Source organism: Ciconia boyciana, chromosome 2, assembly GCF_034638445.1.
Source record: "Ciconia boyciana chromosome 2, ASM3463844v1, whole genome shotgun sequence".
In the NCBI taxonomy this organism is placed as follows: Eukaryota; Metazoa; Chordata; class Aves; order Ciconiiformes; family Ciconiidae; genus Ciconia; species Ciconia boyciana.
In genome coordinates this window covers 143,482,803-143,509,299 of record NC_132935.1, presented here as the reverse complement: position 1 = coordinate 143,509,299, position 26,497 = coordinate 143,482,803, and the positions used below count along the sequence as shown (strand labels likewise).

General features: G+C 38.6%; 1 protein-coding gene across 4 annotated transcripts in view; it reads left to right on the top strand.

The window, feature by feature from the left end:
* The window catches only part of CDK14 (cyclin dependent kinase 14), a 354,521-nt gene that overhangs the window by 206,679 nt on the left and 121,345 nt on the right, over positions 1-26,497 (top strand). For all 4 annotated transcript variants that reach the window (XR_012041197.1, XM_072854293.1, XM_072854295.1 and 1 more), the window contains exon 11: positions 13,173-13,236. Coding sequence is in view for 3 of the 4 variants with exons in the window: in XM_072854293.1 (XP_072710394.1) it covers positions 13,173-13,236 (64 nt within the window). In the remaining variant the exon portion in view is untranslated. The remainder of the gene's footprint in view (positions 1-13,172; positions 13,237-26,497) is intronic.

The following is a 26,497-nucleotide window of genomic DNA, read 5'->3' as shown; positions in this document are numbered from 1 at the left end:
TTTGTGAGAACATAATGAGAATTCTTCATGGTGCTTTTTCAAGGCACAACATGATTCAAATGGCCGTGGTGTAAACTCTCAAACCTGTCAGAACAGCATAAGGTAAATTCTTAGCAGAGAGTGTAATATAGTGCAATAGGTATGTTCTGACATAAATATGATTGCCTTGATGATGATTACATCCAGAGGAGAAATCAAAGGAAATTTTTAGGCATCTACTTATTGTGCTGAAAGTTTATGGTTGGATTTCTATATCTTTTGATGGGTGAGAAATCAGTTGACCTTGTCAACTTTCAATTTGATTAAACTTTGCTGTGTCATAAAAAGGAATTTATGTTTTTAGAAAAACATTTGCTCAGTTCCTTTTAAAGTGATTTAAAAATATTCTGCAGTTACTTCCCTTCTTCAAAAGGGAATTATTTGCATTGTAACTCATTTTCATCTTAGAACACATTATATTTGTGGGTTTTTTCCCCTGTGTATCCTGAAGTGTTTTACAATAGCTGATAATTGCGCTTTTCTCCTAAGAGAAAGAAAAGTTGCATAAATTTTGTATCACTGAACTGACCCTTCAGTAAAATCAGAGAGAATGCAGCCAGGGATTTTGCCAATCCCTTAGTTATCCTTCATGTCTCATCTTGGTGTGCATCCATACAACACGCTGCCCTAATTACTTAAAAAGAGGCATTAATAATTTGGATGTTGGAGATCCCGGGCATTTTGGTACAGTCTGCTTTGGTGTGATGACTGAGCTATTTGGTTAATAACATTTCTATGCTGTGGTATGCAGTGCTATGCAGTGGTATTGCTATGCAGTGGTAGCTTCCTACCACTTTTGCTTTATATTATCTTATTCTTGCTAATGCTTTCATGGTTTTGTTGCCTTTGCAGCCTTTTAACTAGCGTAATGATAACATCGTGCTGCTCATCTGCATTCCTCACATAGTCCAAGAGATCAGCTGTGCCTGCACTGTTGAGAGGTTGATTTTTCTCTCTGATAACTTGGATAGTTAGTTACCCTTGTTTCATTGGCGTAACATCTCCCTTTCTACTAATTCAGTGAGATATTTAAAATTTACCTCTGAAATGTTATGATTTGCCTTGTAATAGCAGCATTGCTCATGTTAAAGAATTAATGTACTCATTTTACTGTTCTTGTACCTTGCATCATTTTTCAGCCTTTGTGTCGTCAATATTTCAGGCCATGCATTTCTGCAGACCTCCATGTATTGGGGGTGGGGGATAAGAAACTGTAACTCCAGTCTTTCTCTTCCTCTCCATCATTATTGACTACTAGTGGTACTGAAGCTCTTTGTCATGTGTCTATGCAAATTTTCTTTTCTGTATTTGCATATCCTATTTATTTATCTATCCATTTCCCCCTCTGGTTTGTTTTTGTTTTGTTTTGTTTTTCTGAAAAAGAGTGGACCGTGATATGCAGGTGTTAAGCAGCTCCAATCTTTTGAGGATTTGCCTTCATTCGTTCACACTTCATCATTGAGTGTTTCAGTGCAAGCCCCCTCGATTCCTTTTGGAGCTGTAGGCAGTACGTTCTCCAAATCCTGCCCAGTCCTCACAGCTCCCTCTCCAGTGAGTAGAGAGGAATAGTTCCAGCAGCTCCAGGGAAGTAGTTTCCTTTCGCCCAAAAGTGAGGCTGCAAAGAGCAAGGACTGCCACTGCAGCTGCCCTGCACATGGCTTAGAGCAAGTTTAAATGGAGACAGGAGATGGCTACACCCTAATCCCTCCTGCCTGGTGTTTTTGAGAGCTCAGAAGTCATGGGCAAAGTTACTGAGTGCACTAATGTCAAAGCAAACAAATGGGTTCACTGAAGCTGGGAGTGCAGCTGCCTCTTCCAGTTGAGCAACACCTGCTTTCACCTTCATTTAAATAAGCAAAATGAAAAGTCTTAGGCCACCTGCCAGCTGATTGTTAAAGGCACAGCTGCTAAAGGAGCAATAAATGGTTAAATTGCACAGTTTCCAACTTTCAGAAAATTTGAGCATCTCAAAATTTGGCACTCTTTCAAAACCCACTCCTGATCTCTACATTTTGGCATGTACCTTGTGGCATCAGGAATATTAACCCATCCCTCTTACTGGACTTGCAAGGAAATGGGTAAAGAAGGTGTCAGGAAAATGGGTAGATGCTCTAGCGAGGAATTCACTGGAAACTTCCAAAGGGCTCTGGAGTGAGATGCTAGCTCGCTACACTGCAGTGGAGGATACGGGTTCTGTTCAGCCACAGCCTCCCCATTGATCTTACTGTCTTCTGGATGAGAATGAGTATCTCCCTGGGATTCTGCCCCAACCCCACTTAAAATGTCCTGTCTGCTTTTTATAGTCAGTATCTCTCCATCAGAAGTAGGCTGACATTTCCCCCGTTTATAGGAAAAAAAAATATTTCTGTACTACTTAGAGACTTCAATTTTTCATTCTGCTTGCTTGTTCTGTTCCTATGATTCAGAAGGATAGTCAGAATTATAAAACTCTTGCTTTTTTAGCAGCAAAATACTGCTGTTTGGAATGAATACACCAAGCATCGTGCTGTGGTTTGTTGTGGGACACACACTTGAAACTGAATCACTTGAAATGGATTTTTAGTGATAAGGTTAGACATTTTTTAAAGTGATTTGCTTTGGGAATTCTGATAAGGTTCAGTGCAGGAATCAGCAGGATATTTAGACATCCAGGAAGAGTGCTCTTATATCCACCACATATACCCAACACAATTGGAGCTCATTATCAATGCACTCACTGTTTCAGAAATACTGTAACACCTGGGCCTGCACAGTCTTCAAATGGCAGCATGACTGGCTGCCTTCATTTACTGCAGATTGAACAAATGGTTGCCTAAAAAAAGTTGACAAAATACCTACTGCTTCACTGGGCTCCATGTGGCTGCACAAATCTATTAAAAATTGAGATTATTACAAGATGAAGACCTTAGTTGGCAAAATAAGGAGTTGGCAGACTTCTGAATGATCTGATCTGATTCTAGTATCACACTGTTCTGTGATACTGAGCACTAGGCTTAATATATAGGTCTTAGTATATGTTACCTCCCCAGGATTTTTAGGTGAGGAAAATAATTTTCATGATACTACTTTTGTTTTTTTTCAGACCGTGAGCTCAGCAGCTCAGTTAGCCCAGCTTACAACAGCTTTCCTCTCCACTGCAAATGTATTTCTGTAACGTAAGCGGCACGTGTAATAAGCTTCTATTGTGCTGTGCATATGCTGTTCCTTGTGTGTAAGGAATGGCGAGTCCTGGTGTGGTGTCATAACGAGGCACACTCATTCCTCCGATGTGTTGTGACTGGGCACCAGGCCAGAGACAAAGGGTTTCCAGTATCCGAGAAGTACAGTGTGCTTCACTGCTTTGGAGTGGGGTTTTGCTCTGGGAAAACGTGGTTTGGTTTCTGTGAAAAGCATTGGGTCAGGTCCTGGTGCGGCGGTGATCCTTATCGGGAATGGATGTGATCCCAAATGTGCTGGTTTGTTCAAATACTTGTAGTTAAACAAAGGTATAGTGAAGAAACATAATTTTATTTTAAATAAAAATGTTTTCCTTGCTATTTTTATGATGACTCATAGGAAGGTGCATAAATTTGGTCTGTTAATTATTTAAATAAGCTCTCCAGCTGAATGGCAGCTTGAAGCCCTTAAGTATCCTGATGCAATGGTGTAGCTTTGCCTGTGCCAGTGATATTGGACACTGTGACACTCGGTAGGAATTCGTGTGTGTTAACTGAGCCAGTTTTACGGTCTTCAAAAAGACCATAAAGCCAGCTTTATGATCCAAAAGCAGCATTGCTTTTCTGATAAGCCAGTGTTTCCAAAAAAACCCTGTGTAGTGCATACCTGAAATTCAAATGAGCCAGCTGCTGAGCCAGCACAGCAGGCCTTGTGGAAGTACATTTCATAAAAGCCTCTGACAGGTTTTGGCTTTTTTTTTTTCCTCCCTTTTTAGGTTTAACGAAAAAAGTCAGTAAAAAAACTTGAAATAAATCTTTAAAGAGCATATTTAGGAGAGGACTGTCTGTTTGGGTGGGTTATTCCAAAGGCTTTACAACACAAACAGGATAAGAAATCTGAAATGCAGAGTATATACCTTTCTGTACAGAGTAAATCAGAGCAGATTTTAAAGGATATGTAAACAAGCATGACTTGTGAGCCAGGGGGTCCTTCTGACAGAAAATTGCTGTCTTCCTTCTTCGCAGTGAAGGAAACTGTTCTGTTTGTTCCCAAATGATAAAGAAGAGACCTACCAGCACAGAAATAAGCAGCAGGTGCTTCTTCGCATGTATGAACATCAAGATCTTCCTTGCTGAAATCATTCCCTCTCTATAACCTTATTTGAGAGCTCACAAGCTCTGGCAGTGCCAGAAGAGCAAACTTGCCTCCTTGGAAGAAGGGGAGACAAATCTGTTGAGGTCAGCTGTAGTCTTCTGCATTAGTTTTCTTCCCAGTCTTCTCCTGATCCACAGCTTCGAGGTCTACAAAAGCTTTCAAATTCTCTTCTCTTCTTAGGAAGGATCAGTTTCATCCTGTTAAGGTGTTTTATAGTTTCTGCAGCTCCAAAGCAGATATGAGAGACACTAAGTCTAGTTTAATGTCAGGATTTTTTTATTCTGATGATGGGATTGTTTGGAAGGAGACTCCTCAGCACAGGTGGCTGGGAAAGCTGGAGGGACAGGTTCTCAGTTCTGCTGCTTCTGCTGCTTCAGCCACTTCAGCATGGAGCATCCCTCACAGAGGAGCCCTCTTTTCACTTTGGAGCGAAACAGTGTCTCCTTTTAGCATGTGCTATGCTGTTTAATTAACTTGTAATTTGGCTAAATTGCTGCATGGTTGCAGTGGTTTGAGGGAAAGTGCAGTCTCTGTCAGGAGTTTGCCTTTTTTCCTTTTGCTGCTAATTTCAGATCCTCTCTCTACAGCATAGGCCCCTCTGTTTTCAACATTTGCCAAATCCTGTTTTCTTAGTGTTTTTAGCATTCATCTCATTCACAGAAATGTTTTAGTAAGAATTACTAAATAAAAAACCATTTTTTTCCCCTATGTGAACCTTTATGAAACTTGCAAGTTAGTAAAATAGGGTGTTATGATGAGATGTGCTGATTACCTGTAGGAAGAGGATGCTACAGCCCAGCACAAGTTGTTTCACACTTGCTTTTTTCTCATTGTGAAATTTAGATTAAATGTCTCTGGTTTTGCTTTCTCTCCAATTTAGATTGGATTAGGGACAGAATTAGTTTCTAAAAGTCATCTCATTGACAGAGCTGTTTCTGTGATTCAAAGTGTAGTATGTATTTAGTAGGTCCTTTTCGGAAAAAACAAAACTTTCTCCTAACTGAGTAGTTAAGGAAACTGGCATATTAGACCTCAGTAGTGCTTTGTTGTAAGGCTGGGGATTTAATTTAACGCTGTCCTGATGGTCTGCAGTGCTGGGTCTGTGGTGATGTCTGCTCTGTTCCTCCTTCCCCTCCTCCTCCCAGCTGTTGTGCCCAGCTCGTGCAGAGAGAGTAGGCAGAGTCTGGCTCTGCGAAGGCGGACAAGCGTGTTTATGAAGTCTCCAGTCCCCGTCGTCTTCCTCAGGTTAGCACAGTTGCAGTGGTGTCTCTGCCAGGGTCCCTTAAAAAGGTAGCTGTCGTTACCATGGCTATGAAGAGAACGATGAGTTTGTTTACTTGTGCTGCAAACAGCATGGAAACAGTGTTGGGATAAATTTAACTTTTTGATGCAGGCAGCTACTCAAATATCATTTATATACACAAAGTAAAGTTGGAAAAATCACATATTAAAAAGGTTTCCTGGCGAGACTTCTTTGGGTTTTGCCTCTATGGGGAAAGTATGTTAAGAACAGTTGGGTCCTTTACTGTTTCAAGTACCTCATTTTTCATCCTTGACAGACCTAAAGCACAAATATTAGTTGAACTTGATTTTTTTTTTAATTAATGTGTGTAGTTAAAATTTTGTGGGAATGTTGATAGTAATTTCATGTTTTGCTTCCCTCATCCGCACTGGCACATTACCTAAATGTTTTTGAAGCCAGCTTCATCATAAACCACTCCTTATGCTCAAAGCAAGTGGTTTTATTACCCACGTATAATGGAATGGTGATATTCCACTTGATGGCTGAAAGAGTCAGCATTTTGCTGTAGGTGAACCTCATTCTGTTCTTATTGGTTCTTTTTTCACCTTAGAGAATAAGCCTCAGTAACTTCTGTTTTTTCACAAAACAACATCACTTTATGTACAGCAGAAACAAGCTTATGGGGTTGGTGAGGAGGTGCCTTCTCTCTTTTTTGTTGCTGTTGTGTCCTGTACTTATTGTCTGTGTAGCAGGTACTTCTTAGAGCTCTTGAAAGAATTTAATACCTTGCTTTGTTTTTTTGTTAAGACAATGCTTGTATCATTCACAGAATAATTTGCAAAAGAAGTACGCCAATCAGCTTGTTTTATAACCAGCCTTGTTTTCTCTTAAATCCATGATTCTGGTTTAATGTCCTGAATGAATGCAAATCACATTAAACATATTCTGCTATGCATTACCGTTGTGCATATAAAATGGTGGTTGTTGAATTTCTTTTTCCTTTTACCATGTATCATCACTGCAAGTTTTTTTTATGATTTCGATAGCATTTACAGGGACATAAGGAAGCAAAAATAAAACCCGTTTTATACATAAAACTAAGAATAAGGATTTGAAAGTCTGATTTTCTCTGTAAAGAATTATGGGCTCTTTTTTAACACTTTTGTTCTGAAGAGGAATCATACAAGTTACATTACCTTATTTTCTGTATGCTATTTCGCTGGTATTTTCTTTCTTACCTATATGGGAATAATGAAGGGATGTTTTGATGACAGTTGACTGAAAAAAATACAGAAAGCTTCCTCTTTCCGTATGTAAGAAAAATCATTTTTACTAAAATACAGTTTTCAGGCTCTGAACAAGGCCTTTAGTGTTTTCCACGTGGGAGGAGACTGCCTTGTTCACACAACCTCATTTCAGTTGTTTTAACTTTGAATTGATGTAGATTCCTGGTTTAGGAACTATATGTAATTTTTGCCATTCATTTAATGAAGTAAGGCTTCGATATATTAAATCCCAAGGACAACGAATAGGCATATGGTCTGTATTTTTCATGAATCCAGATAAATATATTGTTGCCATCTTAGCTGATAGACATTGTTTCTGTAGCAAAAAATGAGGTGACTTCTTCATCGCAGCTGGGAACCCTGAAACATCCACAACCTTCCCAAAGTTAAAATGTGTTTGGCCTCAATCTAACAAACGCATAAGTGCATTACACAAACTGATAGATTTATTGTCCCTTATGGAAACTGAACTGCTAAGCTTCTGATGTGAGTAAAAGACTGGTATGGAGGCAATTCCATTTCTGTCTCAATCTTTTGGATATTAAACTTGACACTCAGCTGTCATCCATCGTGCCCAGCAGAGAGTTGAAGGAAGCCTCACTGCAGTTGTCGGTCAGCAGACTCTGAGTCAGCATGCATAATACACAAATAGTTGCTGATTTTTTTTTTAACCCATTATACTAAGACCAAATGCTAAGCTGAAGGATGAAATTCCTCCTTTGGTCTTCACTCCTACACATACTTTGTGCTCACTGACATTATCAGGTGGTAATACAGCACTTTCCCTGATTGTGGAAGATGAGGTTAAGATCTACCTAACAGTGAGTCCTCAGGAGGAGAATGCAGCAATAGTTGGATCATCTGGGCAAATGGCTTAGCACCAGGACAGACTGCAAGAGGGATCAATCACATAAGCTTCTCCTCTTCCAGACTAGATGGGACATTCCACGTTCAGAGGTGACTCTGGGAGTGATGGAGCTGTTGTAGCAAAATCCTGGAACTCGCACTGCTTCTCAAGAGCCAAATCTAAAAAGCAGGAACATATTTCCTCTAACAGAAAGGAAAAGGACTCCTAGGTTTTTGACTAAGTTGAAAGCTTCATTAGACGTGTGTTTTGGGAGAATATAGCAAATCTTTGTTGAAAAACAAAACATCTGAACTTTCCAAATCTCACTCAAAAGAGAGAGATCACTAATTTGGAAGCGGCTCTGCAGTACTTATTCTCTTCCTCTTTTTATTAAGTTCAGTTCCTCAGACAGCTTTAGTCTCCCATGGTACATCACAACCAAGGACTCACTAAATGCAGTATGTTTTACCCAGCAAATAGGAAGACTAGAACAGAAATCTTGATGATCCTTAAAAGGAAAAATAAAATAAGAAAACATTTTTACATACAGCTTGTAACTTTTCCTAGTTAAAATTCTAGGGTATTTTTCAACAAAAATGTCTTTTTATTAACGGGAAAAGAAAAGATTAACTCTCCTGACGTTTTTTTGACTAAACTTTGTTTATTCATCAAGTTGACCTAACGTGATAAAACTTGAAAATTCAGCAAATTGCTTAGCCTGATTTCCATAAATGTTGTCTAAGGAAAGGCAGCTCATTTGCATGCTGATCTTATTTTTCATTCTGTTCTGTTGCTACAAAACCCTGAATAATACCACTGGCTGCATGTTCTTTGTCCTGTTGAAGTCCAAACCACCGCCTTTCTTGAGGATCATCAGATCTAACAAGGGTTAAAGCATTATTTCAGTAATATGCGGCTTTGTATATTCAAAAGTTGTAGTACAAATGGAAATGCTTGTTCTGTATTAATTATGCCAGCAGTTGGGAAAGAGCTGGTGGGAAAGATTTGCACTGCTGCTCATCTCACAAGAGATTCAGATGACTTCTCCGGACAAATTGTTACCCAGAATGACCTTATTACATGGCAGTAATAGGGAATGTTTTTGCATTCGACGCAGAATACAGGACAGCACAACTAATTGTGTTGATAGAGTGGCATAATGCTCACCGTAAAATAATGACTCCTGTGGACACCAAGGAGCACATTAATTAGGGGAATTATGAGTCTTTGTAAAATCAGATGCAAAAAGCAATCAACTTTTTCTCTTGTATTAAAAAATTAAGGCAATGCAATAGACCTTAATGCGTTTGTGTTGCGTTTCCTGGGCAATCTTTCTATATTATGCTTGTATATAGAGATTTGAACAGCAGGTTCTGTTTTCATAACTTTCTGCCAAACCATAACAATGTCAACTGGCAGTAAGGGTATTTGGCCCTCAGTACCCTGATGTATTGTAAATCTGTTATTTTTGTATAAATAGATTTCTCACCATACAAATTAGATTAGAATATGGTCCTGATTTTGAACAGCAAGTTTCAAATGAGAAAGTCATTTTATCTCATTTGTTAGGGACTAAAAGAGCCCAGAGTGTTTTATGTTACAATTATATGTAGTGTGGAACAGCAAAACCCCAGTAGGTTTTCTTTACAGAAACCATAACCATCCTGGCCCCTGAAAAACACTAAATCCATTCCAAATTTGAGAATTGTAGATTATTCTTGTCTTAGTAAGTCAATTAAAAAAATAGGATATCAAACCATGCAAGTTGAATGTTTACCTCACTGAGAAGCAAATTATCAGTAGAGAAAGCAAACAAGTTAGTCTTTCTTTTTTTTTTTTAATAATTCTCAATGGTAAATAAAAGCTTATTTCCAATATTAAGTTGGGGCTTGATTGCTGTGACAGCAGTGGTTATTTTCATGTTTTCGGAACACGAAATGGAAAGAAAAAGTGTTAAAATGTAGAAGAGACAGAACTCCTGGTGGCATGCTTGGGATCAGAAGTGGTGGACCATGAAAGGATAGTCGGGGCTGGGAGGTCACCCATAAAATAACAGGTCCTGGTGTTATGGTGGTTGTCTCAGGCTGCTTTGTCTCCTGTATCTTCCACTTTCCCTGGTCGTCGCTGTAAGGTCAGGCTTGCTCTCCAGCACTGGCTGGGTAACCAGTGGTTTGCTGCAGCCGGTCAGTTAGATGCCTTTCTGTGGTGCCAAGATGTTGCCAGTGGTTTGGTCTGGATAATCACTCTTAAATGCTAAGGGACCATGTTTCGGAGTAAAACCAGAAGACTTGGGTTCTCCCTTCCTCCCCCGCTTTCCTTTTCCATGTTGGTCCCTTGTTTCTCTTTCGTAAGTTGCAAAACAAGGCCGATCTTTCTCCACTGTGGTGTTACATGTGAGCTCCACTTTACTTTGTTTATAGCAGGTGTCAAAACTCATTGCTTTGGGTTGCCTAATCCGACCTCATCAAAATGGGATTGATTGCTCCTTAGAAGTATCACTTGCAAGGTGATGCTTACAAATCACTTTATGTTGACATACCTTTGGGCAGTGACTGTTTCATCTTCTCCAAAACCACAGTTGTTTCACTGCTGCCTTCTGCTTGTTCGTTGATTGATAGTCACATATTGTGAATTTCTGTATTGTGCATGTTAAAAATTGTATGGAAGAAGGATGATCTTTATAGTGTTTGTACAAGGCATTAAAATACAGTGTCTGGATCCTTCCCTGAACTACCAAGTGCCCCTACCTTAAAAATGATAGGCATTTAGATGATAGAAAACCCTATCTGTTTTTAGCCTGACTGCTACCCTTGACAGAAGGTGTAAATACTGTAGGCGGTTTGAATACTCCAATGCACAGAACTTGTTTGTAGCTGGCTCTTAAACACTGTAACAGCAGATGTGCTGGAATATTATTAAAGAAGTGGATTGGAAAAGTAGTGAAACAAAAAAATTGTGAGTCACATAAAAGTCAGTATAAAAGTGATCTCCCATGAAACCCTGTGTTACCGGACACGATGTTACTTTGAAAATCAGAATAATCCGTTTCTTAGCTCCAAGTTCTACATTAAATGGATCTGATACTTATTCTACCTTTCACTGGAAGTTTCAGATTTTTTTAGCTAGTTTTAATATTCATCTGTTCAGTGCCTTAGCTGCCTATGTCTCATCTAAAATAAGAGACGATTAAGAACATACATTTAGGAGGATGTGGCTAATTTTCTTATATTCGTAATGTTTCATGAGAGAATATTCCTTTGATTTGCTAAGAGGGATTGTAAAATTGAGGACCATATTTCTCAATTTAAACTGATGATGCAAGAATCTGTGTTTTTAATCCACGGGCTCCCTCTCCTGGTCAGGGAGGTGCTTGGCACCAGGAGTTTGATTAATATAGAGGCCAGGTGAAAGTTATTTGCAAAGTGATTTAAGAATGACATAGTGTCAACGGTGTCTCCTAACTTCTTTTTCTATGTTTAATTAGAGAATTGTGCTCTCCCTAATAGCAATAATGAAATGAATACGGGTGTTGTGATGAATCAGGGTTGCAGGGCCGGGTTTATCTTACTCAAATGCCAGTTAAGACATATTTCCTAAGGACTGAAAGCAATGTCCTACAAACAATATTTACAAATAAAAACAGTGAACTTGCATATCCAAATAACAACATGAACGTATACTGTCTAATGGAACTGATACTGTCATCTTTGTTTCTCTGACACCTTGGTGCTCTGCTTTCACCTACTGGTCATACTACATCTAAATTGCACTATTTGCTTATTGTATTTGATAGTGGGAAAGATGATCTTTGCATTAATATTCTTAGATTAGAAACAAGTTAGTATTGTAAATTGCTTAACAAACTTGAGGCCCTAGAGTCATAAAGCACACCTTGTAGGTAAGAATTGTATCTGTTTAAGACATCACTTACTTTTGTGTCGAGTTTTTAAGCCAGTTTCTGAATTTTATGAAATAAATTTCTGGCAGAGTCAAAGAGAATTTTTTTGTGTTTTAGCTTCCCAGTCTTGCTTCTAAGAATTTTTTTTAAGCTTGAATTTATCGACATGAACAAATGTTTACATAGTTTAAGAAGTGCAACAAATATTCTAGAGCGGTCCTTCCTTTAATGCTCTTAATGCATATGTATATTGCAGCAGACACAATTAAAAAAAAAAAGCTCTTCAGCTCCAAATGATTGGGAGTAGATGTCTTGTAGTCTGCCCTGAAGTGTCACAAACCTTCACATACTTGGACCACAGATTTTCACACTATGTGCTTGTTTTGTGCTGGTGTAAGTGACCACGGAATATCACAGTGACTCAAGATATGCAGGTCCAAAAGATTTATTCAGAAGATCTGCAGTGCAGGTAGGGGCAGGGCTTGCAGGGGGTTTTGTACATTTATGACAATGTAAAACAAGCACCAGACTGCTGTGAAATGCTTTCCCTTTAGAATATCAGCCTTTTATTCCAGGGCCTGAGTTTATAACAAATACTTAAAACAGTCCCTAGCATTTTCATTCATGTTAGAAATCAAGTGTAAATTTGTAACAAGGAAGATCCCACTTAGTGAAATGTCAAATTCTACAGCTCATTCAGAAATGCATTTGTAGAGCTGCTACTTTAGGTGTTCCTCTTGGCTCCACTTAAAGCAAGCATTGACAGTTATGTCTCACGAAGCAAAAACAGGTTTGGGAGAACTAATTATAGCAGTTCTCTCAGTTTAGTTATTATCTGTGCCAAAGACACGGGGGTGAACTTTTCATGTGAGGAGAGGATATAAGATGCATGTGAGAAGTGTTAAATGCTTTGCTGCTGAAAGTTGGTCTGACTTACACTACAAGAAGGAGGACAGTTGAAGTGAACAGAAACAAAGCATAATGCATGAGTCAATAAAGTCTGTATTTCCTAAAAATTTACTATTTTTATGTATACTACATCCACGTAAAATGACAACTATTTGCTGTGCATTCTTGTTCATGTCATGCTCTTGGTCATCTGCTTCACCATCTGTGCCAATCTTCTATCCTAGCATCTACTAGGTATCTGTTCAGCTTATTTAAGTTTACAGGGATTGAAATTATTTCTGAGCTAAAATATCTAGCCTCTGTAACACCAGCACTCTGAGGTATGCAGGTAGCTTGACACTTGTCAATGGAAAGTAGCTTTAACATGTATTGGTTAAATAGGCAACCTGACAGGAACACGGCACTGTTCATGTGCTTTACGGACTACACTGGTACCTTGAAACCGTGGTAATAATTTAACTTTTTGTACCCTCTTCCTCCTCCCTTCCCCCCAAAATTAAGCCTATTTAAAGTTTAGATTGTAAGGTACATTGAGCTCTTTGGAGGAGTGGCTTTATGCAATGCTATGACTTGTTATGTCTTTTCCATTAAAGCAATGTGTGTTTTTTTTCTTTTTTTTTTTCCTCTTTTTGTGCACAGGTACTCGGAACACCAAACGAAGATACATGGCCTGGAGTCCACTCTTTACCCCATTTCAAACCAGGTAGGTTGAAGTACCAAGTTCATCCAAATTCTCTTCCTGGAAATACAGGACACAGATAATTACATCCCTGTCCACAAGCTTCAAAATGACCTGGTATGCAGTGCATGAACCATAATGCACTTTTTCTAGCTGCTTACTTTCTGTTGTGCTCAGGGTGGGAGTTTTGTTTAATTTCTTTGCTTTCTTTTGCATTTTCTCGTGTTTATTACAGTATGAGCCCTGACCTGCTTGCATTCCTCAGCCACTGGGTACTGTACCTTTCAGATTGCTGGTAGGTTGATTCCAGATCAGTATTACTTTTCCGCAGACCACCCTGAATTTTGAGGAATACTAAAGGAAACTAAAGAGTAGAGAAAAGACTTTGTGAAAACTGAAGTTACTACTAGATAATCTGTTAGTATGTTTCTACAAAGGTTCAGTTTTTTAATGTGTGTTGTACTTGACATTGTCATATTCTACAACCATTCTTGAAAAGCTGTTTCACCATCTGATACCTTTGTGTAAGAGGAAGCAGTTTGTTCCCTAGAGACTAGAAGTACATGGTCAGCTTCATTATGCTATATATGAATGTATATGTGTATATGTAATATAGTCTTGTGAACTTTTGAGTGGGGATCTTAGAAATACTGTTTTTTAAATATCCCAAGCAGGTGAATGAGTAGGAGACATGTTGGCTGGTAGGGGTGGAGAAATACTGGAACTGGTTGTCCAGAGAGGTTTGACATCTCCATCCTATTCAAAACCTGACTGGACAGGGCCTGGGCAGCCTGAACTCGTTGGACCTGCTGTGAGCAGGTTTGGACTAGATGGTAAAGAGAAGATTACTAGATGCTTTCAGATGAAGCACTTAATTGGCTCCCAGTATATTTTACTAGGATGAGTCTTCGGTTTATAACCATATGACTAAAGTCTGGAAGTGCATGACAGAATTGACCCAGGAATCCAATTTCAGATGTTTTTGTCCTTGCAGGCCTAAGGTCTCTCAGTAACTCCTGGGTCTCCTTTACTGCAGATGATAGTCCCTTCAGCTTTTGTCCTAAACTCTGACAACCTGGCATCCTATGTAATTTAAACCCAATTTCCAAGTCACCTTATAGGTTGGACATAAAGAAGATTATTCCGTTTTCATTCCAGCATGTCTTATTCGTCACATCTGCAGGATCATAGTGGCTTCTTTGGGGCAGCAAAGAGGCAGGAGATGGGGCAAAGGAGTTGAAACGGACAAAGAGATTTAGGCAGCTCTCAAAATAAGAGATAGAGAAACAAATACATTGTAGGGGTTACCCTGATAGTAACACAAAGCCTCAAGAAAAGGGGAGGCAGACAGCATTATTGCACATTGCTTTTCAGTCTCTGTCATAGTCCTGCTTTATTGCTGTATAGTGAAATCACTCTCTAGTGCTCTCAAGTGAATTAGTAGAACTTTTTTAACAAGTGCAGTTTTTCACTGAAATACTAAGAATACTACAGTGTTCTTCTCTAAATCAGTGTGTTATTAAGTTTACAAGCTTTTGTGTTTCTCATTCTTGGGATTGATTAAAAGGTGAGCGTATACACAGAATCCTTACAGAAATATAGTCTGTAAGCAGTCCAAAGCAGTCCAAAGACATTGGGTTTTATCCAACAATAGTAAAGAGGAGGAGAAAACCTGGAGATGTCAGTGAGTGCTCTTTGGGTTTGTTCTTGTTTTTATTCTTGTGTGTGATACAGAAAAGTTTTGAACAGTAGATGGCAGCCAAGAAATTTCCTGGTTTCATTTTTCTGTTTGGCTTCCAAGTGTATTAAGGGATGTGGGTTTATTACCACAGAAGAACATCAGGAAATAAATCCACAGTAGGCACTTCATTAAATATAATTTTTATACAGGCATTGTGTTAGACTTGCTTTTATTTTCTCCATCCCAGAGTATGGATTTTGTCAGCTATGCATACATAATATTTATACAAATGCAGAATGGGGACAGGAGGAAAGATGACTGAAAGAGAAGATGGTCACTCGATATTTTCACCATTTCTGCATGGTGTGGTCTTTGTTCTCTCTGATCCTTTCCATGACTGTGAAGTATGTAGATTTGCAAGTCAGAGTAATTACTACTCTCGCTGGCAATTATTTAATCTTTCTAGGGCCTGTTAATGCAAAGTGCTGAGCTCCTTAATTCCTGTACACTATGGAGGTCTAAGAGCACTCCAAAGCAAAAAGCCCTCTTCTGTACACATACTATGTTCTGCACTCCCTTTGTACCACCTATATCCTTCATGGCCTTGGTAAAAGGATTTTTTTTTTGTCTTACAGTTCCTTATTTGCTGATTTTAGAAATTACAGCAATAGAAAGCATAATCTAACTGGACAATCAAAACTTGGCTTACATACCTCAAAACTGAGTAATTGGACTTTATGCTGCTAAAGTGTGGAATGGTTAGAGCAGCAAAACGCATCACCTCTGGGATCATACTAGGGTACCAGCATCTAAAGCATGCTCTGCAGAAAGTGCTCTGACCTATGGCCTGGGCTGGAATTACACTAATTGCTCATGCTGGTAGGGTCATTGGAGCTGTTTGGTCATGGATACCAGGTTCTCTGTTGCTTCTTAAGAAAATGCTTTCCTTCATGCCATTCTGTGCACAGAAGTTTTCTGGCTATGGCAAGGCTGCATGGTCCCCTTCCACAGATGCTCAGCCAGGCATGCTCCCCTCCCTGTTGGTCTGAAATTGTTGTTACACCCTAGAGAAAATTTCCCCAGTGTATGGGACTGAAAGACTCTTCTTTCCCGGCTGACGACTTTGGAGCAAAAATGGTTAATGCTTTAATAATACATTTAAGATGACTTAATCTTTTCCTTTCTTTAGCAGAAGAATGCAGGAGGGAACCTGAAATGTCTTGCCAGATATGAACCAATTCCATTATTCTTTAAGATTTGTGAAATTGCTGCATTTAAATATAGATGATATGGGGTTAAGTAGCTCCTGTGCTTTGCGTGTCTTTGTGAGTTTTAAGACTGATAGCTGCAAACAGTAACTGTGATAAATTGAGAAGTGCAGAGAGCACTGGTGATGAGGATATCAACATCCACTCAGGCAAGGTTTTGATGCTGTAAACTGAGTTGTGTAAGCGTAAAGCAACGGGATTTGAACAGAAAGTATCAGTAATAAATAGTAACTGTAGTTAAAAAAATGCTGGGCACATTAAATGCGTGTGGAGTTGGAAAAACCGTTGAGAGTAGAAACAAAATTCATTGTATTTCTTGTTTGCATACAGGCTTAAACAACTAATTTTAATGCTGTGATTTGCTAGGGCACAGTCCTGTGCTGCAGAGAGCTAATCACAGTTTACTAGGAAAAACATGTCTGAAAAACATGGCATTAGTCTCTTCTCTACTAGAGTGACCAAGGGTCTGATTATTATGGAAAGCAGCCAGTGCATAAACAACGATGATCTCTGACATCTTAATATGCAGGAGCATTTCTGAGGCTGAATAAGAAATGTGTTCCTAAGGCTAGCTGTGGGTGGCTCTACATCATCTAAACCCCTAACCTCAGTGATTTTAACAGGCTGTAATTGTGAAAATAAAACGGTCATAATTTGTTTTGCCATTTAAAAAGTCAGAAAACAACTTTTATTTTATCTGCCTGCTTTGAGATATTTGATTACTTTCCATCTTACAAATACCCTAATTAATATGGGAGATACTTAAAATTAAAAGTTGACCTGGTCTTTGAGCTTTCTCTGTGCCTCAGCCTCGGTCCTCTCAGTTTGCGTTTGCAGATGTATACACATGTGTACACAGACATACATGTCCTGATAAGTAAATTACTTAAGGATGATCTAAATAATCCGTTTGAAAATCCTGAAATACTTCAGGAGTATTTCAGTAACTTCAGGTTACCTCTGTGATGCATTTAGAAGCTGTTATTATTGCTGTAATCTTGAGTCGGTCTGCCTATACTCATGTATCACCAAAGAAACCCAGCCATTCAGAATCACTGTGAAAGTAAGTTATGTGCCCTGAAATAAGAAGGCAGTTCGAGGAAATTATGACAGAGTGTTAGGTGTTGTTTCAATAAAATCTTGAGGTTTCATCCAGCTTGGAAGCTTCATGTTACAAGTTATTGGACAGAGACACTGTAAATGATGAACATGGCCCTCTGACATGTAACTTGGAGAACATGTTTTCACTATTTATTCTTTTGTTACAATACTTCAAAAAGTATGTAGATTTGCTGCACTAAAACAGATCCAACCACTGGTAGTATCACCGGACCAATGTCTCCAGGAACAAAATGAAAGTAGGCGTCTACTGTCTCATCTGCATGAGTGGAGATGGAACAGTATTCCAAAACAATCTGCTTCCCTACTGGACTTGTGTCTGAGTTCCTGATTTTTGTGTGTTATCCTCTCCATCATCATTAAAATTCCTATTTTTCTTAGTCTGGCGTCTTACCTTCCTTTCTCCGCCAGCCATTTTGTCTGGATTCAGAGTCCTGTCCAAATAGTTGAGCAAGATAAGCCTTTCATATCAACACCTACACTTAAGTTTTCATTCTTCCTAAATTCTCAATTAGTGTTTGGGACTGATGCTGCATAACCTCCATCCTGGGAAGTTAAATAGAGATTTATCAGAAGGTACTGTCAGTGAGCAAGGTGGGAGAAGGTAAGATTTGGTCACAATAGAAGATAAATGAAGTGGTGGTGGCCATGAAGAGATGGTAGCCATCGAGGAGAAGTATTAACTTGTTAGGAAGGTGGAGAAAATGTGAGAATGCTTTGTAATGTTCACTGTACCTCAGTTTCCTTACAATACTCTTTCTATGTGACAGAAAGTTAAATATTTAATCCTGGGCTGATGATGTGGGATCCTGAACCTTGCTGTGTTCAAGAAATGATCAGATTAATATAAATATACCTGAGAAGGTGCATTTATGAGACAGGGAAACATCTACTGAGCACTGGTTTTTAAGAGAATCCCTAAAGTCAAGATGAAAAGAATTAAGAGAAAGATACTCTCCTTAAGGAGAAAGCAGAAGACAGAAAGAAACAAGAGAGAGAAAACATCATTCATAGTAAATACTGCATAACACAGAGTCTGTCAGAGATTGACAGATACTTCATGGATTTATTAAAAAAATCCTGAGTCTGTGACTGACAAAACCATGGCAGAGCTGGTGTTCGGACTCAGGAATTCTGCTTTGCTTCCCAGGTGATCAATAAATACAGATTTGGTTTAGAAATATGATCTGCCTACCTGCATCTTAACAGCTGATTGATAGCCAAGTTTTTTCAAAGGTTTAAGTCTTCATTTAGAGTAGGGCTGGGCTGAGAAAATAAACTCCTTTGGCATGAAGCTGTGGAAATACTGTATATGAGGATGCACGGCTTTTCAAACTTTCATAACAGTTTTTCCTATAGAGTTTCACCAAAGCCTGTCAACAATTTGTTACACACTGAATCAATGTCTTGTTTGTTTACATCTACACTGATGCCAGCGAATGTTCCCAGGCGATGTGGGAGTCTCTGCTGTTAAACTGTTAGAGCAGCCTCTGGCATGCCTTTAGCTCATGACAACTAGCACTTCCAAATAATTAATTCCTGGGCATGGTTTGGGAGTTAGTGTGGGCTGGGGACTGCTCCCAGTAAGAAATATGCCTTGCATGTGTTGGAGGATGCAGGTGGAAGGGTGCTGCAGGAGTACGGACACAGGACAGTGGTGGTGTCTCAGCCAGACAACAGTCCCAAGCACGTTCAACTTACTGGTATAGATATAGTCTTCAGGAATTTGAGTACTTGAAGAAAGGAGACAGAGGGATCTGTAAAAGAGAATTAACTTCAGATTTCTCCCCCTCTTCTTTAGTTTTGGCAAAACTGTAATATTTGGTGTTTCCTCAGGTCTCTGGTATCCACAACTCAAGGGAACAGAGTTGTCAGTGTTTTCACCATTCTTTAAACAAAACTGCTTAAAACTGAAAAGTTAATGTAACTACTGTATATGCAAGGGAGCCAGGGTGAGCACTGCTAAAAGGTGGAGACATTTACTATAAAAGCCCAGTGCTTTAGACAATGCTGGCTATTAAAATGACATTTTTAATTCATGCTCAGTAGAGAATGTAGAAAACAGCATCTATCGTTCCTCTTTACACAGCCTCTGCTCTGCTAAAGCAGGTGCTTTTGGGAGGGGGGAGAGGGGGTGGGGATGGAGGGTGGGGAATTGAAGTAATTTTTCTCAAGATGTTTGGCATACAAAAGCAAAGTTTACCTCATGATTATGATAAAATTCCAGTTGTGATTGGACTTTGGTAAAAACTCTAATTGCACATTAGGGCTGTAAATAGTGCTTGAAAATTTTGCTTGTCAGTATGGATGCTTGTCTGTATATCTTTAGCTAACGTATTTAAATATTTTTAGGATTGAATCTTTAATAAAAATAGCATGAGTCTTACATATCACAATATAGTGTTAGTCACTTTAGACTTTTAATTTAAATGTAAAGAAAACCTGTTTAAAGAAATCATGCATTAGACTTTTCAAAGAATTATTGTGATGTTTAAATATTTGCATTTAAGCTAATCACATTTGATTTTAAATAAAGAACATTAATCAAGGAATGCATATTAGCCAGCATGTTTTGATTAACAACATAAAAAACGCCTTGAAGTCAAGCTGCATTTTAAGTTCTTTGGTTTAGACTAGAAGCTGATTATCAGTAGTGCTAAAAAGGAGCTAAAAAATCAAAATGTAGTCTGCTTCTAATTCCTTATGTAGCTTTTCTTGCCTATTCTAGGTCCTTTCAAGGCAACCGTGGCAAAGGTATAATAGTTCATGTGTTTTTCTGACTGATAAAAGAGAAAAAACCCTCATCTTGTTTTATGTTACTTAAAATGCAAGTGCTTATTTTTTCAATTCTCACAGCAGACCAGTAGTTCCTTCAGTGGTCTGCTAATAAGCTCGCTAGTGAGTTCTGCTGAAATTTGCTTCTGTTTGAACCTGCCCTTGATGCAGGGCTGTCAGATGGAGCGTGTTTATCAGGCAGATAATGATGTTTGCAGTGGAGAGCATGTAGGTATATATGTGGGCACACAAATGAGTATGCATATATAACAGTGTCGCTGTAGAGCGGTTGGCTAAAGGAAATAAGAAATAGAAAGAAACAGAAATACTGTCTATTTCTATAAGAAATAGAAATACTGTCATTTCTAAGATCACTTAATATAGTTGGGTGTAATGGATGAGCTTTCTGCCACTGGCTTTTTTCCCCCTAAGTCTTCAAGCTGAGTACAATTTGGGAGCAGTTGTTTTAAGAACGTATTTTTTTTGATGCATCAGGTTTGTCAAATCAACAAGCTCAAGAAATTTACTCCCTCTCTTCCCTCTGCTTGCTCACTTCTTCCATTTTGCAGTTGTTATTCCAAAAGCTTCGTGGATGCTGCTGTTTGTGGGGCACGGTCGTAAAAAACTTCCTTGGCACATGAGGCATTGAGTAAGCTGTGCTGCAAGGTCTGAAGCAAATAGCAACTCAAATCCATTTACTGCCAGAAGAATGTTTGTGTAACTGCACCAGCCAGCATCTGAGTGGGTCGTCTTTAGTGCCCAGCAGAACAGTGAATCTTGGCTCCAAAGCTGGGATTCTGAAGGTGTGGATGTAATATATTAGCCTACTCGTTTTCTATACTCTTTTAAAATCTTAAGAGTAAATGGTATCCTACAGGAAGATCCTGCAATTGGTACTTCTTTCCAGTAAGAAATTATGAGTACTGTATGTTTGCTCTTATTTATGCAGCTCTATGTAGGGATCTCTTTACACAGCTTTTGATTATGAACACGCCACTCAATTAATCAAAATTTGGCTAACTTGGCCTTCTAAGAAGCAAATGGTAAACACTTTTAGGTGCTGTGGGATTTAAACGAAACCAAAAATCTCTTCCTTCTTTTGTTTCACATAAGCAAAAATCACCTTTGACTAGTGAAATACAGCACCCATGTGAAAAGCCAGCTTTTTAACAGTGAGCCATGGTTGCTAGTGAGGATGATGACTGTATATTTGGGATAAAAATGCAGAGGATCAAATTTTGTTTCCCAAATTTGTTCCCAAAAGATTTGCAAATATTTAAGTGTTTGCATAAAGGAAATTAAAATCACACTTTTTACTTTAAATTTCAGATGAGCTGACTGTGACGATCTTCCAGTGTTTTTATTCAAAATAAGCACATTTAATAGTAATCTGAAAAGATTTGAACGCTAGTATATATACTCACTATTTGAACTATAAAAATTCAGAATACATCTGAGAGCAAATCTTGACCTGTAAACATACAGTTTTTAAAGTTTCTTTAATCTCAGCACTGATGAGAGTGAGCAGCTGCCTCAGCAAGATGGTGTGCCTCACGTTCTTGACAGTGGCTTGCATGCGCTGGAGGATGGTTGTGTGGGTGGGTGATGACAGAATCATAGAATTGCTTAGGTTGGAAACGACCTTTAAGATCATCAAGTCCAGCCGTTATCCTAGCACGGCCAAGTCCACCACTACACCATGTCCCTAAGCACCACATCTACACATCTTTTAAATACCTCCAGGGATGGTGACTCAACCACTTCCCTGGGCAGCCTGTTCCAATGCTTAACAACCCTTTCGGTGAAGAAATTTTTCCTACTATCCAATCTAAGCCTGCCCTGGCACAACTTGAGGCCATTTCCTCTTGTCCTGTCACTTGTTACCTGGGAGAAGAGACTGACACCCACCTCGCTACAACCTCCTTTCAGGTAGTTGATGTGAGTGTCTGCATGAAATTCTTGCATGTGCCTGTTTGCCTTTCAGTTCTGAGGGAGGGGTAGTTAAGTTTTCTCTACACGGGGTTTCTTCCACAAGGTTGGACCGAGATTTGGATTGCCTGTGCTGCTGCCTTTTGTAATGTATGTCAGGCAAAGATTTCTTTTTTGGGGGAACATTTGTGGTAATTCTGCAGTATTCCCAGGATCTTGCATACAGTCAAGATCTACTGACTGATATTACTGGTTTTTATGATCAAATCAATGGGAGCATCTGAAAAACAAATACCAAAGCTATATGCTTGAAAGTATCATAAAATATAATTGCATGCAGTGGGTCACAGTCACATATGTATAGCTTTCGATTTGGTTGTATTAAATCCGTCTAGGACTAAAGGACAGAGGCATTCATACAGGTGTGCGAGTCGTTCACTCTGAAAAGTAACTCGGAAGCAAACGTGGGAATGTGATTGTGAGACTGAATTCCAGTTCTGTCATGAATTGGACACAAGCAGGAGTTCCTCAGATAAAAGCTGGGAGGTTAAGTTACATCTTTTTTTGCCTGTGTTGTGACTGCAAGATTGGTGTTTGTAGGTATGTAATATTGTGGTTTCACAGTTCAGGACTTAAAAAACTGGATTATGACGGAGAAGCTCAAGGACAAGATTGTTGTAGCTTCTCAGTTCTGGCAGCTCTGAAATCAAAATCAGCTGGTTTTGTTATTGTATTTTTTATTCTCTAAAGAAGGATTAATTCAGGAAGGTACTAAGAGCTGGTATGTACACGAGGCTGGGCTTAATTACCACAGTAGTCCCATCTAGCTATACTATCCATGAAAGTTAACAAGAATCTGGTTGGAGGCATGACTACAAAATTGTGTAGAAAAATGTGAGCTGTATTTTATTGATATGTGGTGTCTTTCCTTATAAAGAATTTAAAGCAAGGAGCCTCTAATCTGCTTGGAGTAGAGGGGAAAGAGTTGATACCAAAGGTTAGGAGAAGCATGGTCTGCAGTCACACAGAGTATAAATGGAGTTTGAAATTAAGGACTCAGGACTAACATTTGCCTCTCTATAGACAGGGTTTCATCCTATCCATGTTTTCCTCCTAGTTTTCCCTCTCCCTGCCTGATAAATATGATGTGTAAGGTACTTATTTAAAAAGCGGTTTAGAGTAGAGCAGTAGACTGAGTAAAGAAGGAAGTTCCCTCTCAGAAGTTTATTCATTTTGCTTATGTATGTCCCTTATGACAGCATTTACATAACTGGTTCCAGTGTATCATTTTTTCAGTAAAAACTCGTTGGGCATAGTAATAGTTTTTCAGTTTCTTGCAGAACTGAAACAGATCTTTGGACACTAAGGCCTTAAGGCAATTTGGCCAAGTGGTTGACTGTGTTTTCCTCCCACAGTGAAAACAGCTTAAATTGATTAAAGTGAACCTCTGACAATCCAGTCAAGAAAATATGTTGTACATGATACTTCTCAACTGTTTTAAGTGCATGTAGCTCTGTTGAAGTCAGTGTTGCTGTGCCAGTCTGAAGTAGCTCAGTATCTGACCAAAACATATTGCAGAATGACAGATAAAATCAAAATCTGTCTCTCCCCAGGTCTAGGTTAGCTTTTCAGCAATGCTTCAAGTCAGTTCAGTTCTCCTTCCACCCAGCACTTTTCTGCACCAAAATAGGTTAATGTGCAAATCTGCACTTTTTTAGCTGAACTCCCTGGGGGTATCTCGGGCTTGTTGTACAGCACTGTCTAGCTGTATCTTACTTTTCAGTCCTTTGTCATAAATGAATGGACAGTGTTATGGTTGGACTATTTACTTATAAAGTATAGAAAGTCTTTACTTTCTTCCAGTTTTTATGGGTAAGTATCTGCTTGCATATGTGCTTTTAATTCACATTTGTAAATTGAAATTCAAGGGTGAGATCAGGTACTGCTGTGGCCAGTGCAACTTGGCTGTTGACCTTACTGGGGCTCAGGCTTCTCCTCTGGAGAGCAGAAGCTGAATTAGTAAACAACAGGTACAATTTGAATTGTAATGTTGTTCTCCCTTGTAAGTTGGGGTCATATTCTCGATGCCAATACAATGCTTGAACTACTTACAACAGAACATGTAGTTCAGTACTGAGGGTTTTTTTGTACTCTTGGATATTAAAACATAATCAAACATAATCACAGGCACTGGCTCCAGTGCCATGTTACTGGTACTGAACCACGGCTGCATCTAAGCATGATCCTGACTGCTTTGCCCATTTGATTTAAAGACCTGCCTCGGGGCCTTGGCACATCTGTAGTAGATGCATTGCATGCAATGTATAATAGAGATAAAAATAAATTGGCGCTTCCTATAGTTTTAATCTGGATGCCTCTGGTGTGATAAGTTATTTTGTTGTAGTGTGTGCACACAGAAGATTGGAAGGAAATCTCTTCACTTGCTGCTCTCTTTAAGAACGTACCCAGCAACTTCTTTTTTTCTCCTCTTTAACCCTTATGTTCTGCACTTGTTGCAGTATTGAGACTTAACAGAATGGTTAAGAAATGGTGGCATTTTCAACAATAAGACATATCAGAAATTAGTTCAAATATGTTAAGAAATATGCACAAAATAGGCAATGAAAATATTTTATTTGGGGAGATATATTTACGGAGCAATATATTTTCTGTTAGTAAAATGTACCACGTGACCTATAATTTATTTCTTACCATATCCTAATCCTAACAACAAATTAAGGTTTATAACACTGTATAACATAGTTCATAAAAATTCAACCTAATAATTTTAGTGTTTTGAGAACTGTGTAATGGTGGCACATCTGAGAGTTTGCTGAGAGTCATCTCTTTTCTTAGCTAAATATCTTCATTCATCTTATAGTGAAAGTAACACTGGGAAGTCAAGTGGGTCCTACTTTAATGATCACCTACATTAGTCAAATATTTTCCAAGTGCAGAAACTTTTTGTTGATAATGCAAAAAAAAAAAAAAAACCCACGAGAAAACCTTACAAACTTTTGTTTCATATGTTTATCTAAATCCAAAAGCCTCTAACGGTAGGATAATGTAGTTAGCATTTGGGGGTTTTGCTAAGAAAGTTATTGGAGTAAATTCAGATACAATATTACATAAGTGATATTTGTAATTTATACTGGTGCTAAAACTAGTTATAGTCATGAAGCTTCCAGTTTCCAGTACACTTGTCATACATATCTAAAAGGGAATGATTTCATTGCTTTAACTGCATCAGTATGGTCAAAGCAACAAAATTTGTAAATATGAAGTGCCCCTCAGACACAGTTTGCAGGTTCACCACTTAGCAAAAACTTCTGTTAGCGATGTCAATGAGAGTTGAAGTTTCTGCATAAAACTTTTTAGTTAAAGAAAAGAAAAAGGTGTAAGAAACAAAATCATCCACATTGATGCTAGGATTTTGTATGTGCCATAGTTTTTGCATAGTTGTTGCATCTTTAGAACTGACTATGTATGAAGTATATATAACAACTTTAGAACTCATGTAAGTGAAGTACACAAATACAGGAATTTGAACACAACCCCTCGCAACATTTACAGTTGTTTTGCGCAGTAAGATGCATGCATATGTGTATGCATATATATATATAAAATACTGTTGAAACTGTACAATGTGCTTATTAAATGTCACGTTCATGGGTGGAGAGGAAGCAAAATTAATTTTTGAGATTTTATGGAGTATTTTGTAAGTTTAGGACTTCTTCACAGCAATTAATGCCATCACACTAGGGTAGGTGGCCAGGGTGAGTACCAGTCTACATGGTAGGATTTCAGTGCCATGAGGCTTCATGGAAACTGTTATTATATCCTCCAGCTGGATTGCATTTTTTTCCTCCTGAGAGGCACTTAGCTCCTGTTCAAAGGACTAACAGAGTACTGGCTGTTCACTTCTGCAGCAGATTTCATAGCATCTTCCTCTGCCAACTAGAGTCCTATTGCAGAGCAAGCGTCTTCTTGGATATGAGAGGGAAAGTACTTATATATGAACTTAAGAACTTAATGTTTGAGTAAATAAGCTGTCATTGTACTTGTTACTTCTACTCATTATTTATGTGTTCTGTAGAAAATGAACTCTTACGTGGCCATCATGTTTTGTGTGTCCCTGTGTGTCACACAGACCCACACTTACTCTTACACCTTCTGAGAAGCATAAAAACAGGACAGTGAGATCACAGAGAATCGTATTTGTAATGAAGAAAAAAAAATTTTAGATTTCCAGCTTCTTTTTTTCCCCTAGCAGCCAAATACTACTTTAGAAATAATTGTAAAAATTTCCATTTCTGGTGATACCACAGTAAATGAGCTTTATGTCATAATAGTTTGTTTTGGTTTGTTTGGTTTTTTTTAACAAGTTGGGGGGTTGGGGGGTATTTTTGGTTTTGTTTTGTGTTTTTTTTTTTTCCCTCCCTCTTTGTGTGGCAATTCCTTCTATGCTGGTTTTCTTTCCCTGTCTTGGGACTTGAGCTGCAGTAGTTACATA